Raw genomic sequence first — 21,391 nt, forward strand, 5'->3', positions numbered from 1 at the left:
GAGACCCAGGTTCAAATTCCACTCTGCTGTGAAGCTTAGTGGATACTCTTGGACCAGTCATCTCTTGTCAACCTAATCTACGTCACAGGGCTACCGTCAGAATGCAGCAGATCAATTACTATATAGTCAGCGAGAACCCAGAGGCTCCTGAATGCATAAGGACCAAACAGCATTCTCCAATGGGAATTCTTAACAGAATATACCAAAGATATTTTACCATATTAGGTTTAATTGTTCTCATTATTAAGACAAACATACAGGCGGACCAACTGTGCAGCAGTGATACATCAGCTGCTGATACATTGATTTCTCTTCTGTCTTTTTATGGCTAGGGATCCATAGAAATATCAGTGGCCTGGATGATTTAAAGATTCTCCATGTACATGTCCCCAGCCAGAATTAAATGGATACAGGCATTAACAATGAAGCATTACTCCTCTGTCATGTTAAAATAGACAGACACACACACTCACGCACACACACACAGAGGAAGAGAGATTCTTGGCATGTCGGGGGCTTTCATTTCTTCATCTCCAGGATGGCGCTGCCCGGGCCTTGGTGCTTAGCGCTGCAGATGTTACAGAACTTCACTGAAGAGATCTGGAAATTAAGCAGAACAGGATGAGTTCTGTGAAGTCTATTACAGAGTTGGCAGTCAACACGCGCCAAACAGAACTGGGGAATCGTGAATTTTTAAAAGCTGGAGATGAGAAAAAAAGTTTTGTCCAACATAAAATAATTGGATTACAGCAGAAATGTTATTAACAAAAGTTACAGCCATGTTGTTAAGTAGAAACTGAGGGACAAAGAAGAAAGTTTGACCAGAAGAACAGCAGTGTGCTCTCATTGCTGGGCACGTAGGTGCTGAGACAACTGTACATAACACTCAGGTATGTGCTATGCCAGAGGTCCCAAGAATTACCTTAACAGTACCCAGAATTCGGGGGGTAGGGGGGAAGGAGAAATGGCAACCAGGGTACAAATTTGCATACATGGGGGATTTTGTGAAGAGGATTTCACTTCTCCCCCTCCCTGGTGATGGTTTAAGAGAAAGCGGTGGTTGTGAAAACTGTTGTGGATTATGGTGTTTAGAGATGTGCTAGTCTTTCCCTATGTGGGGGTTAGATCTTTTTTGCTCCAGCATTTACCAAGTATGTGTCTTGTCCACAGAAACACACACGATGCTGATTTACACTGAGTCAGACCATCAGTTTATCAAGGTCAGCATCAGTCAAGATGGGTCGCCATGTTAATCTGTCTGAAAGGAGCCGGAGTCCAGGTGCACCTTAAAGACTAACAAAGCTGTGGCAGGGGAGGAGCGTTCATGAGTCACTGCTCACTTCTTCAGGTTAGTATTGTCTACTCTGACTGGCAGCAGCTGTCTTCATGGCCTCAGTGGAGAGGTCTTTCACATCACCCATTACCTGATTTCCACCACCCCCCTTTTTAAATGGAGGTTCCAGGGATTGAACCTGGGACCATCTGCATGCAAAGAAGATGCTCTACTGCTGAGGTAAGTATCTTGGTTTATTATAATTTACTCAAGAAACAGGCTTCAATCCAGCAGAAGATTTCTGAAAGTAAAAAATGGGTGGAGGGGTTGTGGTTCAACCCTGTTCTGCTACCAGAAACTGCTTCCTTCAGCTAGGTTCATCACAGATTATAGCTGGGTCTGTCACAGATTATAAAATTCTCAACCTACATATGAGGTCGTCTCATTGAGACCATACCAGTCAAGACAGCAAGCAGCAAAAGCTAACAATAATGTTGCCCTTTCAGAGGCTGCAATGCTTACTTTTCATGCAGGTCAAGTTCCATGCTTCTCTTTGAGGTTACCTTTTTGCTTCAGTTCAATGCAAACCACAGGATTTCTGGATAATGACAACCGCTTTTCAAACTTGTGGAGTTGAAAGGTAAGGGGGTTATTTCGGATGTGTTTATGGCACTTGCTGTAACCACCCCCTGAGATCCCATTAGGAACAATTACTATAATTATTTTATAATCCTCAGTAAACAGATGCCCTTCTCAGTGGATAGCAAAAAGCAAACAAAACGACACCTGGATTTGTCCTTTTGTCTTTGACGAAGGTAATTTCAGGAATGTGGAGAGATTAATTTGGGCCCTTACTGTGTTAGGTTCAGGAATGCACTCTTTGTGGAACATGTGCCTGCAGTGAAACACGGTGACTCGGAAGGCTTCAGATGCATCTGGCAAAGGAGTAGAGGGGGGAAAAATACAGGACATTAGAAAAATACATGAGGGAAGGCTATAAAAAAACACTGATGGAAGGTACCACCACGTCGATGTATGGCCCCTTGTTAGAGATCTATCTATGAAGATATTCTCAGATTTACAGACAGGAGCGTTTCACAAGTCACATTAACATTGTTTTTTTAAAAATATATATTCTGCTTCCCTGTGTTGGTCTCACACTGTCCTACACTGCTGGCACTAAGCTTTAATGCTTCTGTGCTCTTAAAAACACACACCATGCACTACATTTTTCACTGAGGGACCAGATGCAATGAGTGTTGATGGTAAAAAAAGAAGAAAAAAAAAGTGACCCAACCAGTGACAAGCATTGAGAACCACATTTGTACTCTTTGAAAGGGGGCTATTGTCACAATTCCTTTCTGAGCATAAATGCAGCTAGTAACTTGCTCAAGGTTACTGACAGCCATGTACATTGGAAATTTCAGCCCAATCACTGGCTCTAGTGAGTATCCATTAGATAATTCCAGGGCTTTTTTTTTTGAGCAGGAACGCACAGGAACACCGTTCCAGCTGGCTTGGCATAAGGGTGTGTGGCCTAATATGCAAATGAGTTCCTGCTGGGCTTTTCTTTAAAAAAAAAGCCCTGGATAACTCCATCAGCTACATTTACAGAGGCCTTCCTTTGAATTACACAGTGTCATTCACAAAGGTACTGTTCCATATTCACAAACTGAGACAAAAAGGCGTCAGAGGTTGGATCCAAAGACCACTTACCACTAAGAGAGGATCTTCCCTCTGTTTGGAAGCAGACTCTCACTTACTGGTAGGGAGCCTTTGGACCCACCATTTTCTTAATATCTCCCTTTCAAAGTCTAAATCCATGTCCCATAACCAATCTGCCATGGAGAGAGTCAGAAAAAGAGCTTGGCAGGGAAGGATATCTAGGTTCCTACCACTTCTCCCTGAAGAAGTCCAGTGTACGTCTCTTCCAGGGAAGCCAGGCAGGAAGAGAAACACTTCCTATGTGTGCATCGTGTGTATATCATGATGCGTTGAGCCCAGTAAATATGGCTCTTGTTATAATGAATGAGAAAGGTTTTGCAGAGCTGAAAGCTTTGTCATTCTAGTAAGTGTAGGGAACCCAGTCTGGAATGGAGACTGATCTCTTTCCTTTGCATGACTATCCAGCCGTTCCTTTCCAAGGAAACCAAGTAAGAAGGGAGACGGAGATCATCACACACCTATGGGCAAAATCCTTTTCTGTTGGCACATGCAGACTATTACTCATCAACTCCATTTTCATTCTAGGTAAAATATTTTATTTTACTTACTTTATTTATATCCCACCTTTCTCCCCAATGAGGACTCAAAGTGGCTTATGTTGTTCTCCCCCTCCTCCATTTTATGCTCACAACAACCCTATGAGGTAGGTCAGGCTGAAAGTGACTGGCCCAAGGTCACCCAGCGAGCTTCGATGGCAGAGTGGGGATTTGAGCCTGGATCTCTCAGATCCTAGTCTGACACCTCAACCACTATACCAAGATGGAGTACTGGCAGAGCTCGCTAGCAGGTACAGGGGAAGAATCTGACATGGTCCACCACTTCCCCCTCCCATTCTGGCTCCCCCAAATAGTGTCAGCCACAATTATCTCTTCCCCCAGTAATATTATTTCCCCATAAAACAAACCTACTTGTAGGCAGTATTGGGGAAAGACATGCCTCACAGATACTCTCCTCTGCAAGAAAAATAAAAGTGTTAAAATTAGTGCAAGTTATTTAAATAACACTTTGAAGAAAAAAAAGAATTGCAGATTTATACCCCGTCCTTCTCTCTGAATCAGTCTCAGCGGCTTACAATCTCCTTTATCTTCTTCCCCCACACAGACACCCTGTGAGGTGGGTGGGGCTGAGAGGGCTCTCACAGCAGCTGCCCTTTCAAGGACAACTCCTGCAATAGCTATGGCTGACCCAAGGCCATTCCAGCAGCTGCAAGTGGAAGAGTGGGGAATCAAACCCGGTTCTCCCAGATAAGAGTCCACGCACTTTGCCATCTGGCTCTACTAGTGTGGTTGGTCTTTAATACTGAGATCAGGGTTTGGGCACTATGAACCATTCGCTGGGGCTCCATGAGAGAAGAGGAGTTCATGATTGCCTTTAACACCCTCCACAATAATTATACTGCAGTTTAACTAGCCCAACAAAATCACTGTGGGGGTAGTCATGTAAATCTGTTCCACCAAAACACACAAAAACGTCTTGTGGCACTTTAAAGGTAACACATTTATTGTAGCATAGCACTTGCTTAGTTATCTAGTACATCTGCCTTTCCTCTAAGAAGCTTAGGGCAATGTACATTGTTCTCCTTCACTTCCACTGTATCTTCACAACAACCTTGTGAAGCAGGTTAGGCAGAGAGAGAGAGAGAGACTGGTGCAAGGTCACCCAAGAGAACTTCATTATTTCATGGGTTGGAGCTCACTTCCAGTTTCACTTCCGATATCTCACGAAGCAGAATCTGCTTCTCAGAAACATGCTACCAAGAGATCTATGCTGTAAGCTGCATCAAGACTCTTTGCTTTGTACATCATCCAAGAAAACACTTGAATATGTGGAGAGCTTTCCCACTAAGACTAAGGGCCTCGCCAGGACTGATGGAAAGTCCTCACAGCAGAATGTGCTTGCATTATCATTTTATATGAAATTATCAATGTCCATTACCCATTACCAAGGACAAGATGAAAGATTGCTGGCTTAATGAGTCTAAATCTAAAATTTGCCATAAGGGAAACAACAAAGGGAAGTAGAGACAGGGATATAATCAAGGGGAGACGGGTGTGCTCATGCCAAGCACATAATGTAATGAGTAACTGAAGTCCATTTGTGCCATCAAGTCGCAGCCGACTTGATGACACTAGCGAGGCGTGTTCAAGGCAAGGGAGAAGCTGAGGTGTTCTGATATTGGCTTCTTCTGCAGTCTTCCTCGGTGGTCTCCCATCCAAGTACTGACCATGCTTAGCTTCTGAGATCTGATGGGGCTATGCCATGCCGCCTTTGTCCTTTAAAGCATCAGCTCAGCTCATGTGAATGCATGAAGCTGTCTTTACACTAAGTTCAACTCTTAGTGTATAAAGGTCAGCAGCACCATCTACTCTCACCAGCAGCAGCTCTCCAGGGGCTCAGGAAGGGAAGGAGTATTTCACATCACTTAATACCCAATCCTCCTTACTGGATATGCCAGGGACTCATCCCGGGACCTCCTGGGTGGGTGCAAACTGGGTGCTCTGCCACTGAGCCTTGTCCACTCTCTCACTTCCGTAATGGCTGATGGCAGGTTTATATTGCAAACCATTTTGCATTAGGACTCTGCAAAGGTGCGTCATACGTACCATCCACAAGAACCCCTCTCATTTGTGTGCGGTGCATCTTTTTCAGCAAGGACAGTGAGTCAGCCACAAGGATCTTCTTGCATCCCTCCCGAAGCAAGATCTAAGTCACAGAAAAATATAACTCCATCTCAGTGTTTCATCTGGCATCTGTTCCCAATAGACACAAAAGTCCAAATTGTACTTTCTGTAAGATTGTATACAACACAGGCCTTACTAGTAAAGCTGCCCTGTCAATTGTTCATTCCAGGGGATCATTAACAAATATTTAGTAATTAAAAGCACACAAGTAACTGTTGTGAGTTAGGGCAACCCTGGATAGGATTGCTGGGAGCAGCTACTTTAATGTTATCCCAAACTGGGCTACTTTCATTTAAATGTCTCTGAGGTTACTTACAAAATCCTTGGACTCTTAAGGCTGGTAAAGGTAGTCTTTGTGCAAGGACTGAGTCATTACCAACCCATGGGGTGACATCACATCATGACGTTTTCATGGCAGACTTTTTACGGGGTGGTTTGCCATTGCCTTCCCCAGTCATCTACACTTTACCCCCAGCAAGCTGGGTCCTTATTTTACCGACCTTGGAAGGATGGAAGGCTGAGTCAACCTCAAACCGGCTACCTGAACGCAGCTTCCGCCAGGATCGAACTCAGGTTGTGAGCAGAGCTTGGACTGCAGTATCGCAGCTTGCCACTCTGTGCCACAGGGCTCCTCCTTGGACTTTTACTTCACAGTAAATTTCCATGTGCTATTCTGGATCACAGTGTTAAAGAGCAATCCTTCTACATGCATCATATAAACGCTAATTGTTTCTTTGCTAATTAGTATAGTATAAATGACAAGTAATATGCTAAAGTGACCAAAACAACAGAAAACCATCTATAGCAATATTTAGTCTTCAAAAACACAACCATTAGTCAATTAGCTGATTCATCGGTAGGAAAGCAAACATTCAATTAGAGTTAAATAAAATTGTTTGCTCTGGAAAACTTTAATGGTTGTGATGAATTAAAGAAACGATCGCTCTAGCACTCCAGGCATTTGTAATTTCAGACATACAGAAAAAAATAATTAATTCCCTCTTGATAAATTTAATTAGATTAGGTACCCTTTGGAATAGATTGGAATGGCAGGGTGCTGTCTGACTGGACACCACGATGAAACCTTAGTGCGGAGCAACAGTGCAAACTAATTAAGGCAATTTTAGAGGCCCCCCCCCCTTATTTATAAAGGTACATCACTCATACTTGCACAGTAAACATGACATTTAGCATTAGTGGCTACCCTTTTGAATAATGGTTGGATGTTTTTAGAAGCTGAAATTTTAAAAACTTCCATGGACTTTTCCTCTACCATTGAAACAATTCACAAAATCTATTTAGAGAAGATTGTTTCTGGAGCTAAATATATTCTGCATGAAAAAAAGGCCAATGTTAACATTGCCAAGAAATTTTGTAGGAGATTAAATTAGACTCTATTACCTAGCAATCCAAAGGCTACAAATAATATACAGCAACTAAAAAAGAAGAGTAAATAGCCAAGAAATATTCATGCCCTGCATAAATTACCTTGAACAACATAATGAACTTTTGCCCACGGCATGTAATTCTAGCCACTGAAAAGCATAAAAAAATGCAAAAAAAAAAATCCTCTACAGGAGTCTACATTATTTTTTTAGAGCTTAATTCGATAACTGAAAAAAAATGTCTACATATAAATGCACACACACGTGGGGAAACTATGGGTTGAACTGTTGAATGAATGGAAGAGAAACATTATGCCCGTCTCCTTAAAAGTGGCATTTACAGAGGATCTGCATACATTGACACACACTCAGCACTGCCATCAAAAATGGTAAGGCAATGGCAAGTTCTCCTCTGAAACATGTAGCTATGGGAACAAGCCTGTATTTATCATGTCCATTACTGTTGTCCTCAAAGGACACAAACTCTGTAGTGTAGAGTACCACAAGGTTTGATTCTGTTCACATAGAACAGGATTGTTTTAACTAACACTCCTTGCAAAGTTGAACTTCTGTTTTTAGGAAGACCATGAAAGGAAAAAAGAAGAGATATTAGACAAAAAAGAGAACGAGAACAAAAATCAAACTTGCAAGGAGTTGCATTTAGAAAATCTTTGAAGACAAGTCACAGCAAAGGCAAATTTCCAGTTACGTAGTTTATCCATGATCAAGTGCAAAATACAGAGATCCATGGAGAATAGCTTACCCCTCCATTCAGCAAAGGGGGAAGCCTTCCCTCAACTTAAGTGGCTCTCACTCCAGCAGAAGTTGGGGGAAAGACCTTTAGGCTGGAGGAAAGGGTCCCACTTTCCTAAACCAACAGCATCAATTACAGAAGCGAAATATATTTGTGTGTATATGTGTGTGAGTAAAACCAATTTTTTCTATACTTTTAATCTATATATTTTATATAATTACATAATCTGTTCTTTTCATGCATTTTAGATTTCTGTTTTATACATTTTAAAAAACTTTCTCTAGTGGGAAGATTCCCAGCCCTCTTCCCCGTCTGACTAGATTCCCTTTAAGCAGCTGGAAAAATTCCTTAGAATAATCAGTTCAATGCAGATTTATCACAAGCAATTAAAGATCAATGTTCCCTCTAAGCTGCAGTGTCTTGTGAGCAAAAATTCTACTTTGTGAGCTACTGGCATTAAAGTTGTGAGCTGCTGGCATTAAAGTTGTGAGCTACTACATAAATTAGTGTGCTCTAGGGGTCATCCTTCCTGAGCTAAGACAAAAATGTGTCAGCTGGAGGCTAGTTCACGCTGACTCAGCTTAGAGGGAACACTGGTAGAGACCAAGGAGATCGGGGGTGGATGGGTTACAATCTTTTGAGAGTCAAAGCTCCCTTTGTCAGATACAAGTACAAATGGAGCTCTCGGGAGTCCTTATTTCCCAGTCAGAAGATGGGAGGAGGTGTTACAAAGAAGGGAGTCAGGGTGCAAAGGCACAGCTGACCAGCACAGTTACTCTCTGAAACCAAAGTAGTCAGGATCTCACAAGGAAATGGTCAGAAACCACTCCAAAAGTACACCACTAAGCTTATTTTGTAAGTAGGTTATAACACCCCCCCCCTACTGGTAACTTGTTCAACTTCACAACATTTAAAAAAAAACAAATGTAGTTCTGTTTGTGGTAGATCACTGGCTGCTGAGTTGACTGCCCCCCCCCCTCACATAGGAAATCCCAAAATGTCCAGATTGATTATCTTTTAGTTGATCCTTCATACAATGTTTTTATCATGTACAGATGATGACAAATATACATGTGTGCATATCCATGATTTTTGTATTCTTTTGCAATGCATAGCTGTGCTGGCTGGGAAAAGATCAGGATCTTTTCAGTGAGAATGGTCTTGACTAATGCAGCATGTATGTGTTTTGTACCTGGGAACTGATACAACTACTCAAAATCTGCATGCTCTGGACTGAAGATGCAGAAGACCCCCTTACAGGCACAGCTCATTTGGGGCTCAGCCTAATCTATAGGGCCTAAACCCAAGAGATTCCTGCTTTACAACAAAATCATCTAGTTAACAGCTTTAACCCCATCCCCCCAGTAACTTTGGAAACTGGATGCTGAGTTGGTCCACAGAAAAATAAAAACACAAATGTCATGTACTACCCCAAAATAGTCTGCCAATGGAGAATCTGAAACCTCACACATGGTTTTGTCATTTTTTTTGTGTTGATCCTAGTAAAGCAATTGTGTGACTCCATCATTTCCAGAGACAGGGTGATTTTCCAGACCGTTCTGGAAACTGTTTCTGACTCTCACAGTCCAGACCTGTGAGGCCCTTCAGCCTGTGCTGGTCTGATGTCTGCACGTCAGAGAAGATCAAGGCCTATGGAGATCAGCTGTTCCCAGCTCTGGATATGAGGGCTGTGTTCCCCAATCCCACATGTTCTGTCATGGCAGAATAACATGTCATTTCTGGTCACCCGGGGTCAAGGAACAAATCCCTCAGATCTCTCTCTGTTAAATGAAGTAGCACTTTAACCTAAATATCTGGAATTTGGACTACAGCATGTTGACCCTGAACCAAACTCTTAATTACGTAATATAGAAGAAGAAAAAAGCAGCTCCAATAGCCCAGTTAGGCCCAAGCTTGTCAGGGCCTTTGCCCAGAGTCAGTACTTGGACAGGAGACAAGGAAAATGGAGGTTGCTTCATGGAGGAGGGCAAGGCAAACCACTTCTGCTCATCTCTTGCCTTGAACACCTCATGGTTGGGGTTGCCATGAGTTGGTTGGTACACAACAGCACATTCTTTTAAAGAGAACAGGATACATGAAGGCAGAGATACAAAACGTGGAATCTCACTGAAGACAGACACAAGGCCTTCTGTGTGGTCAGTGGGATAGTCAAGTGCCAATTCAGGTATTAATCCTGGAGAAGGTGCACAACAACTGACTCACAAACCCTTACAGAGGCTTATGCAGCTGCTGAGAAGTCCTGTTAGTCAAGGCAGGTAGGGAAGATTGGAAGGAATATGGCTGCCAGCTGTTACAGCCTTTCTCCCTTTCCACATGTAAACCCTGGTCACAGCCGGAAGCGTCTTGTGGTGCAAATCCCAAAGGCTCTTGGCCTTTGCTTTGTACCTGGTGGCTTTGGGTGAGTTGGCCTACTGAATCCAGGACCGGCCAAAGATACAGCATGGTGTTGGACCAAAACCTGGGCATCTCTGCTTTCCCTTGGAAACTCACTCAGGACCCTGGCCCTTTCTTTCAGCCCAACCTATGACACAGGATGATGGCTGGAAGGATCATGGAAGAAGGAAGAAGGGGGCCATAAGCTGCTTGGAGTCCCCATAGGGGAGAAAAGCAGGGTATAAATATAGTCGCTTGTTTTTGTTTTATTTAAAATGGTTTTCTCTCTTTCTTGTTATAAACCTCTTTGGGTCCCACCAAGGGAATAAATATTTAAGTGTGAGAGAGAAATAAGCATACTGAAACTGGCTGGCAGACTCCCTCCTTCCCACCCCCCATTCCACAAAGTTGCCAGTTTGGAATGTGGCAACAGCAGGGGCAAGACTTGGCAGGCAGGAGAGCCAGAGCTTAAGGGAGGGCCAACAACTGTGAGTTGACAGTGTTGTTGACTTGAAAAAGGTTGGAGAGATACACAAGCTGCCTTAGCCCAGTCTGGATATTCGTGGGACTTGACCCTGGATAGATTTTTTTTAAAAAAAAAAATCTGTGCACAAAAGCAAATATATATATTTGGTCCCTATAAACTTTGCAAAGTATGGCTGCTCAGAAAGAAAGGATATGTGAAATATATGTGTCAGGTTTCGAAATTAGGAAATTACTGTTTTATTGCCTAAATTTCAATGTAATCTAGCTCATTCTGGCAGGCTTGTCAGAGCTCCGTTTGTGATTTAACTGTAATAAGGAAACACTGCTGGCGGAGCAGCCATTTATCCTCTGCTAGCTAAACAGTGCTCCGAGGCATGTGTCACTTTTGATGCATGAGTGGCTCCACTTTAAGAGAATGCACCGTTTTTATGGTGATATAAATTAAACTGCCGCTGTCGGCAGTCTCCTTTATTTATGATTTAATATTCATCTAATTGAAAAGCGAGATATAAAATACAAGCACTTTTCAGAACGCGCCTTTAACTTACCCCCTGCTTAATTCCAGACAGACAACTCCGCCTTGCTTGCCATGAATACTGGAACACCTTCCTCTCTCCTGGCAGCACCGTTGCTATTAGAGGGGCTTAAATCATGCCCACCAGTGACGACCGTGGAATTACTCTTTAGTCATCTTTGTGCTGGCGCCTCTGAACAGTGGCACAGGCCAGAAGCGTGATGCTTCCAGCAAAGCACATTGGAGTACCACATGGGTTGTACGTTTGGAATTACCTCGAACTCTTTGCTCTGATTATTTGCCCTGGTCTAATTTGGGGTAAGATGGAGAAGTGTGAGATGGGTACAGTCACAGCTAAAACTCTGGGAGGAAGCTCTGGATTCTTCCCACAGTGACGCAAAGAACACGAGGAGAAGATGATTGATGATGATGATAGTGGGTTTATATCCCGCCCTCCACTCTGAATCTCAGAGTCTCAGTGCGGCTCCCAATCTCCTTTACCTTCCTCCCCCACAACAGACACCCTGTGAGGTGGGTGGGGCTGAGAGAACTCTCACAGAGGCCACGTAAAGCTTGAGAAACATCTCAGAGCGGTTCCAGAGGGTAGCCATGTTGGCGTGCAGTAGAACAGTTAGATTCGAGTCCACTAATATATTATAGATCAGCCAAATTTTGGGGGTAGGAGCTTACAAGAGCTGTAGCTCCCTTCGTCAGGTACCTCATATTTATAGGCTTTTGATAAAGTTTTGGCTGTAAGGCACAGCCCCGAAATGCAGAAACAATTAGCTGGCAAATGCCTTGAGGGATGTGAATGGCGACTGTGTATATCTGACTAGGTCGTTAAGAGACTTTTGGGTCCTCTGAGGACTACATGCAGCTTTCTTACTCTCTGATGTTTACTAAATATTTTTATATATGTTTTTATATACTCTATTTTTATATTTTCTATGTTTGTGGTTTATATCAGTATCAGTTTTTATATGACTTTTATGGAATGTAAGCCGTCCTGAGCCTGTTTCGGTGGGGAGGGCGGGATATAAGCCAAATAAATAAATAAATAACATTTATTTTGATTACAGAATTATTTGAATCTCTTTCAAAGTTGCTGTTGTTTTTGGCACAGTTGTTGTTGTTATTGGGTTCCGTACTGTGCATCTGCTGTTGGTTTTTGTATGCAGAGCCAGGCAACAGGAAACCAACTCTGAATGTCTCTTGCTTGAAAACCGAACAGGATCACCATAAGTTGGCTGCAACTTGGGCTTCCGGTCACGAGGGATGCTGTGAGCAGACGCGTGTAACTCGAGCTCCGAGCGACAGTTGCAACTTCTGGCTATATGAGCAGATAAGAGTGCTTTTTTTATTTTATGTTATTTTTTTTTTCTCATCAGTGGAACAGTGCAGCTGCCTTCGGGGAAGCCTGCGAGGTCCTGCTTTATCCTGCCAGTCTTTGCTGCTCCCACGTAGAGTCAAAGAAGGTGGAAGGTTTCTATCTGGCTTCCCTCCCCCTCCTTAATTGCTTAACTGAAGATTTATGTCTCCCAAACCTCAGCAGAAAAGAAAGAAAGATACGCGGGGGAGAAGGGGGGCAGAGGAGAGAGATTCCTTGAGTGGGGACGAGTCTGCGTCGGCAGAGGGGTCGTTAGGAAGACCCCCCATGGAGAAACTAGAGGGAAAGATTGACGCCCTTGCGGGCAATTTGCATCAGCTGTCGACTCGTATGGACAAGCTGCAAGTTTTAGAGTCTCTCCCAACTCAACTGTCTCAACAGTTACAGCAACTGACTTTGCAGTTAGATCAGATGCAAAAGGCTACAAATGAAGCTTTAAATAAAATTCAGCTTTGTGAAGGCAAAATTGTTGCAGTTGAACAATCAGTGGCTCAGCAAGATGCTGTTCTTAAAGAGACAGTGAGAGAGGTCCAGGCATTGAGAGAGAAATTAGACACCTTAGAGGCTGAAACGCGTCGTCGTAACTTAAGGCTGGTGGGCTTGACAGACTTGCTGGCTCAATCCCCCTCTGAGCTGATTTCCTTTGTGGCTGGCCTCTTTCGGCAGACACTCCAACTCCCTGAGGATTTTGCTCTAGACATTGCTGAGGTTCTTCGTATGGCCAGACCAGGACAGCAGGGGTTAACTAGAATTACTCTTTTGATTTCCTTTGCCCGTGTTACTACTCGAGACTTTGTTTTGAAACAGTTTCGGGACATTTCAATGAGGGGCGGAATAACTTGGCAAGGGAGTACAGCACGTCTCTCCTTATATCCTGATTACCCTCTATCTTTAATTCAGAGGAGAAGGGCATACAAAACTGCAAAAGACCTAGCTAAGCAGCTGAACTTAGAAGCCTTCGTCTTGTTCCCTGCAACCTTGGTGGTGATCCAGCAAGGGAAGCGCAAAGCATTCTACTCCCCTCAGAGTGCGGAAGAATTCCTGAGAACTTTATAACTACCAACTGCTGTGAACTTATCAAGGCCACAGGGAGGGAATGCAAGGTCCATGGAGACTTAATCATGTTTGGGCCTTAGATGTGCGCTGCTGCAAAAGAAAGGAAAGGGAGGAAGAAGGAGAACACACTGGATGATCGCTTTAATCTATTACTTTTTGCTCAACATTTTTTTTTTCCTTTTTTTGGTTGCAAGGGGGTTTCTGAGGATTTGGTTTTCTTCTCTTAGACTGTTCCATCCCAATGCAATCTATTTTTTCGAGAAGGCTGGGTTTGTTTGCCCTCCAACTTATTACTCATAGATAAATGCCTGCTTTTCTGGGAGACCCCCGTGCCGCCTTGACTCATTACCCAGATTCCCCCCCCCCTTTTGGAGAGAGTTTTTTTTTTCTTTTTTTTTCCCCTACACCTCCTTGCCTAATAAACTTTGACTGCATTAAGATACTGGCATGTAATGGATCACTGCAGCTACTCTGGAGAAGTTATTATTAGTGCATGTATTATTGTTTAGTCTGACCTACAAAGTACTCATTCACTAATGCACTGTATATTGGTTATATTGATGTTGAGTTGTATTCAGTGTGGTGTCAGATTTGTATTATTTTAACAAACAGTTTGGGGGGGTGGGGGGGTGCTTTTGTTGGGTGGGCTGGGGAATAGGGTCTCGATTGATCGATTGTTTGATTAGGCAGGAGCATGTATGGGTGAGACATATGCGATATAGTGGCTTGGGACATGGCCATAATTTACGCGTATAGCTATACAGACTCCAGAGTGTTTTACTTCATTTACTTATTTATTTATTTCCCCCCCCTGTGTTTGGAGTTAGCATTTAATGTAGCAATGTAGTAAGTGCAGGCTTATGCCGCTCGGGCTCTGCTAAGTACTCTGAGACCAATTGGAAGCCAGGAAGTTTGGGTGGGGGTCATATGCTCCTTGGGGTTTGGAGCGTATTTTGTGGTGGGTCTCACTGTAGGGTGTAACATGCCTATTCTTATTTACTATTTGATGCCTGGCTGTCAACCCCCGGCCGGGTCCCCCCGGACCAAGGTGCAGGATGCCATTTAAGGTTTTGACATTTAACGCCCGTGGCCTTCGTGACCCCAAAAAAAGAGCCATGATCCTCGGCGCACGTGAGATACGAGCCGCTGATATTGTCATGCTGCAAGAGACCCACATCCTCGAAGATGAAGCCGGTCGGCTGGCAAAGTACCGTGGTGACCAGGTGTTTTTGGCAGGCTTTGAACGAAATGCTCGTGGTGTCGCCATAATTATCCAGGCTAAGTTGAGGTGGGCAAAGATCTCGGAGTTCTCTGACCCCCAAGGTCGCTACATCGTGCTGTTAGGGGAAGCCCAGGGTGTGAGGACGGCCCTGATTAATATCTATGGCTCAAATAATGATAATCCTCATACTTTTAATAAAGTGGCTGCTATACTTGAGAACCTGAACTATGACAACATTATTTTAGGCGGCGATTTCAATACTACTCTGGATGGCAAGATGGACCGCATGGGTGCGACTGAACGATCTTTGAGAACACGGTTGGCCGTATTGGCCCTGATGAAGGAATTTGGGCTGGTGGATGTATGGAGGGAGCAACACAAAGACTTGAAAGCTTACACCTTTTGCTCTCACATCCACCAGACCCTTGCAAGATTGGATTATTTACTGGTGTCTAAATCCATACTTTGATGTGTGCGTTCATCGGCAATTTGCCCCGCCACTCTTTCTGACCATCACATGGTGCTCATGGAAGTGGACAACTTGCTACACATAGATAAGTCCCCATCGTGGTACTTTAATAACTCTTTAGTAAACGATGAGGCTTTTTGTGCACAAATGGAAACAGAAATTCAACACTTTTTCGCCACTAATGAGGGTTCTGTTCAACATTACTTGACGGTATGGGAGGCTTTTAAAACAACGATAAGGGGAATAATTATCGCCTATTCTGCTGCAAAACAAAAGGAAAAACGCCGCACTGAGGCGAATCTTGAGTCCAGACTTCGGGCCCTATGGGATGCACAGTTTCAAAGCCCTTCAGAGGCGCAATTTAGGCAGATTCAGCAAATAAATTTTCAGCTCAATATGCTCAGGTCAAACAAGGTTGAACTTGCTTATGCACGTGTCAAACAACAGCAACGGGAATCCGGAGAGAGACAAGGTAGGGTTCTGGCATCCAAGTTTAAAACCCTGCAAGAGCAGAGATGGATCGCTCAAATTGTGGATCAAGATGACAAACCTCACGTCTCTTCTGCCGGGATTGCTGAATGCTTCCGTCAATTCTACCAGACCTTATATCAAGGACATACTTCGGTGGACCCGTCTGTTCAGGAATCTTTTTTGTGTCCTCTGGGTCTTCCACAGTTGTGTGAGGAAGCAAAAGAACTACTTGGGGCTCCACTGAGACTTGAGGAAGTGAAGGAGGCGATTCACGGACTTAAAGCTATTTCTTCGCCGGGCCCTGACGGGTTTTCTCCGATATGGTATATCCGATTTGCAGAGAAACTTGCTCCGAAGTTGTTGGCTACATACCAAGCGATTTTTGATCAGGGTATGCCATCATGCTATTTTAATGAAGCCTGGATTACTTTAATTCCCAAGCCTGGGAAAGACCCACATCTCTGCGCCAGTTATCGCCCTATATCACTTTTAAATATCGACAACAAGATCTTGACGGCAATATTGGCTAAGCGTCTTCAAAAGGTCATCGCCTCGGTGGTTGACCCATCCCAAACTGGATTTATCCAAGGACGTTCTGGTGCAGACAATATTCGGCTCATCACGGATTTGGCCGCGATTCATGCTCAGAAAGATGATCTTGCCCTCCTTATTTCCTTAGATGCAGAGAAGGCCTTCGACCGGGTTGACAGATCTTTTTTGCAGATGGTATTGAAATATATGGGTTTCCCAAAAGATTTTCTTCATTGGACGTGCTTGATCTACAAGTCTGCCACGTCAAGGGTGCGGGTGAATGGTCACCTTTCAGCATCAATTGATCTGCGGTGCGGTACCAGACAGGGGTGCCCGCTATCCCCTCTTCTCTTCGATCTTTGTTTGGAGCCACTTGCCTGGGCAGTTCGATTAAATGATAATATCCATGGCATGCGTCACCAATCACAGACATTTAAGATTTTATTATATGCCGACGACGCCATGCTCACCATTACGCAGCCGGAAATATCGATACCGGCGATTATGCAACTGGCAAATAATTTCGGCAGGCTATCCGGTTATAAAATTAATTGGCAAAAATCAGAAATTTTACAGATCGGGGGTGAAGCGGCATTGACGGGAGATATTGGGCAGTTCTCAGTTCAGGAGGCTTTTATTATGTATTTGGGCATTCTTATTCCTAAACAGCCTGAGATGCTCATACCGTTAAATTTAAACAAAGTAATAGGGAAAATACAGCCGGAACTTGAGCGATGGTCCGCTATCCCCTTGTCGCTTTGGGGTAAAATAAATGCTCTGAAGATGATCATCTATCCCCGTTTTTTTTACGTGCTGCGTGGTATCCATCAATATATACCGCAGAAGTGGTTTCGAAAAATCAACTCAATATTAGCGAATTTTCTGTGGGAGGGGAAACCCCCTCGGTTGTCGTGGGCACGCTTACAGTTACCATTTGACCGAGGTGGATTTGGCTTGCCAAACTTATGTCTATACCATCGGGCATACTTGCTGGCTGGTATTCAGCGATGGGCCCCACTTAAACATTTTGTCGAGTCTCCCTGGATGAACTTGGAAACTGCTGTTCTTACTCCTTTGTCGACATGGAACGCGCTTGGATCAACATACTATCAGGGAGAGTCGGTTCTTCCATCAATTCGGGCGACAAGACAAACATGGCAATATTTGGGTGATATTTACGGATTTGACAGCTTTATACATAGTCGGATGACCCTATGGGGCAATCCTGAAGTGAAGATAGGGGGACGGCCGGTGATTTGGAAGTCGTGGGCACAGAGGGGTCTCTTAACTCTCAATCAGCTTAAAGACAGTAACGAGGACGCATTTCTTTCTTTTGAGGACCTACAAAGTGTATTTGGGTTACCAGCTAACCAATGGCTGCAATTCCAGCAACTGAAGCATTCACTGTCTACCTCTTTTGGCATAGACGCTTTGGCAGTTCCGGATGCTCCGCCTCTCCTGCAGACCCTAGAACATGCAATTGAACAAAATAAGCCAGTCCGTGTTTTATATCTATGTCTGAAAAAAGATGTGCAATACTCTATGGAAGACTTGCGATGTCAATGGAGCGAGGAAATTAACTGCCCTATTTACCCTTTTCAATGGGCAGCTATCTGTAGTGGTCTCCGCCATTGTTCGAAAGATCTTCGTTTGATTTTAATTCAACAAAAGCTTTTGTTCAGGATTTATTGGACTCCTCTTCGTCTGTATAAGCATAACTTGGCTGAATCCTCGGCTTGTTGGCGGTGTCTACGCTCAGAGGCGGGTCTGGTTCATATGCTGTGGAAATGCCCGATGTTAAAAAAGTTCTGGGATGGGATTGCTCGATGGATGCAAAAGGTACTTAACATTGACCAGTCTATTTCAGCCATGCAGATATTACTGAATTACTTCCCGACGACCTGGTCACTGACTCGTTGGCAGCGAAGATGGGCGGCACGTGCGATAATGATTGCGAAGCGGCTTATCCTGCTGCAGTGGCGTGAAGACTTCACCGGCACAATTACTACTTGGCTAGAGGGAATGTATGCGTTGGCTGTGCAAGAGAGGATAGCATATCGCCGGCAATGTCAACAACAACAATTTGAAGAGATTTGGGCGGCTTTTCTAGAAGCATCTAATGTTTAAAGCTCTGCATTTTGAAGTCTGGGACTTGTTTACCCGGGGGCTCCTGAGCTGGGGAACTGGCACGCCGGCATCTAATTAACTTGATCAGTTCAGGCAGTTCAGATTAGGAGAATATGTGGTGGCGGTGCACAAGGTGTTGGATGAGTGCCTCTGTTCGTTCGACGGAATGAATGTCCGTGATATGCTTTATGGAAAACTTAATAAAGTATAAATAACAAACAAAAAAAAAAAGTTGGCTGCAACTTGCTGGTACTTTCCATTCCTGTGTCTGCTACCCTGAGCTACTCGGAGGATGGGTGGGATTAAATGTTCAGAAGGAAAGAAATGTGAGCATGAAACAAAGATCTGTAGAGGCCTCTTAAACCAACCTAATATGCCTAAAATCTCTTAGAAGCTATAAAATGAAAATGTTTAGTACAGACTGTAGAGCGCTGTAAGCACCATTCTAAGAGGAAGCAGTAAGCAAGGGCAAAGGACACAATCAACAGAATAAGGTGTGTTAGGAAGTGACATTTTGGGGAGGGACGGTGGCTCAGTGGTAGAGCATCTGCTTGGTAAGCAGAAGGTCCCAGATTCAATCCCTGGCATCATCAACTAAAAAGGGTCCAGGTAAATAGGTGTGAAAACCTCAGCACAAGAACCTGGAGAGCTGCTGCCAGTGTGAGTAGACAATACTGACTTTGATGGACCAAGGGTCTGATTCAGTACAAGGCAGCTTCATATGTTCATATTCACAGGGTTACTTCATGCTTCATTATTTATTTTATTTACATCATTTATTCCCTGTCTTTCTTTCCAATGTGGACTCAAAGCAGGTCACATCGTTCTCCTCTCCTCCATTTTATCCTTACAACAGCACCATGAGGTGGGCTAGGCTCAGCATGTGTGACTGGCCTAAGGTCTCCCAGCAAACTTCCACAGCAGAGTGGGGATCTGAACCTGATCTTTCCAGATCCTACCCTGACACTCTGATCATTGCACCACACTGGCATATGCATCATCTTTTGATGAATCCATCTAAAGCACTCAGCGTGCATTGTCAGAAACGCATGTGGGAAGCTTGTATCTGGACATGCATCTATTAAAATAGATCTATGCACTGACAGCCAGTGTCTATTTCACCTCACTCTGTATATGATATTGCAACAAACGCAAATGTGCTGCTGTGGAGTAAGCAAAAGGGGTGTGTAAAGCACATATCAGCAACCACACCACTGCCTTCTCCATCCATACAGTTTGGCTTGGAAAATATTCAGAAACGGAGAGGAACTGCAGAGAGCTTTCTTCCAAGAGAACTCTGGTGGGGCTGCAAGCTTAGCACCTTCTCCATGGGGTTGCAAAGCTTAGCAGATAGCAGGGACAGTTCTGTATAGGATCCAGTCAGCATTCTGCTCATGTAGAGCATCAAACCAGTATTAGGGAGACCCAGGATCACAAAGCTTTCTGGACTGCCTTGAATCGAGACCTAGGCTTCCTGTCTCGTTACCAATGCTGATTTCTCCACACCTGCTACCTCTCTGCACATCATACCTAATCCAATCACACCCGCTATTGTCATTTGCCTGCTGATGGCATTTGGCATCTGAAGTCACTCCACTTTCCAATATATAGGACAACAGATGGGCTTCTATGTCTTTTGCGTGTGTGTGTGGTACTACCATCCCTTTACTTATCTTCAGGCCTATAGCTACACTGATACACCGAGCATACCCAATTGGAACTGCTGCCTATGCTATCATATTACTGTTTTAATGGTTTTATTACGTTGTTTTAATGGTTTTAATATGTATGTACTGATTGTGGTTCAAAATATGTTGTTCTCCACTCTGAGCCTGCTTGCAGGAAAGGGTGGAATATAAGCCAACTAAAATAAAAAAAATGTTTTAAATGTATTCTAGCTGTATCTGAAGAAGTGAGCAGATTTTGTTAGTCTTTCAGGTGCTATTGGACTCTCACTCTTTCCTACTGGCAGGGGTGGCATTCTAGCAGGAACGCCTTTGCATATTAGGCCACACCTCTCTGAAGTAGCCAATTCTCCAAGAGCTTACAACGCTCTTTCTTGTAAGCTCTTGGAGGATTGGCTACATCACGGGGGTGTAGCCTAATATGCAAAGGAGCTCCTGCTAGAATTCCACTCCTGCCTACTGGACTGCCTTGACCTAGTTACCCTCTCTCAGTGCTGTGAGGATGAAACCAAGGACCACACCACCCCTGAGTTCCTTTCAGGAAGGAGGAACCAACAGACAGAATCTATATAACAGGGGAGGGGGAGAAATGAGATCTCCTCCATCTGTGATGCCTTCAGCTAACAAACAATATCAGTTTAGAATCTTGCTGTCAAGTTTATGAGGTGAACTTTGTGGGATGAATTCACACACCTGCATTAAATCAGCGGCTTGGATTTCCTGATTTTGGTTGGTGGAGCAGGACTGTCTTGCCCGCCCTTCACTATAGAGCCCAGATTGTTCCCTGAAAAATTGCTTCTTCAGGATAGGAGACTCCACCCCCCAGTAGTCCGATGGGGAAGCTGGAGGTCTAAGCAGATCAGGGGAATCGCACCTTCTATTAGAAATTTTCCATGAGATTCAATTCCGTATTCTCAGCCACAGTGTTCCTTCTCTAAAATGGGATTAATGATTTCCATGGAAAGTTTTTGCATTATGTAATGGAGTAAAATAGAAAGTGGCCACAGAGGCAGAACAGCCCACCAGCAACACATTCCTGCATTGTTTAATATGTTGGGTTAATGCTTTGGTTCAGATTTCTGCAATCCAAATCCCACTGCATGTCCCATCCTGTTGACTGCATTGACTTGCACTGTGTAGTTCGCCTCAAGTCTCAGTGAGAAAGGCAGACTATAAATACAGTAAATAAATAATTAACATATCAGTATGGGGGGTATCAAATCATGGTCGA

The 21,391-nt window shown here is 43.9% G+C and overlaps 1 protein-coding gene across 1 annotated transcript in view; it reads right to left on the reverse strand.

Annotated features, from left to right (window-relative positions):
- Nucleotides 1-211: 211 nt before the first annotated feature.
- The window catches only part of VPS41 (VPS41 subunit of HOPS complex), a 169,887-nt gene continuing 148,707 nt past the window's right edge, over nucleotides 212-21,391 (reverse strand). The window contains exons 26-29 of the mRNA XM_060247653.1: nucleotides 5,602-5,701; nucleotides 3,907-3,951; nucleotides 2,129-2,208; nucleotides 212-600 (exon numbers count right to left, since the gene is read on the reverse strand). Coding sequence (XP_060103636.1) covers nucleotides 520-600; nucleotides 2,129-2,208; nucleotides 3,907-3,951; nucleotides 5,602-5,701 — 306 coding nt within the window. The 3' untranslated portion in view covers nucleotides 212-519. The remainder of the gene's footprint in view (nucleotides 601-2,128; nucleotides 2,209-3,906; nucleotides 3,952-5,601; nucleotides 5,702-21,391) is intronic.

Source organism: Heteronotia binoei, chromosome 10, assembly GCF_032191835.1.
Source record: "Heteronotia binoei isolate CCM8104 ecotype False Entrance Well chromosome 10, APGP_CSIRO_Hbin_v1, whole genome shotgun sequence".
NCBI lineage: Eukaryota > Metazoa > Chordata > Lepidosauria > Squamata > Gekkonidae > Heteronotia > Heteronotia binoei.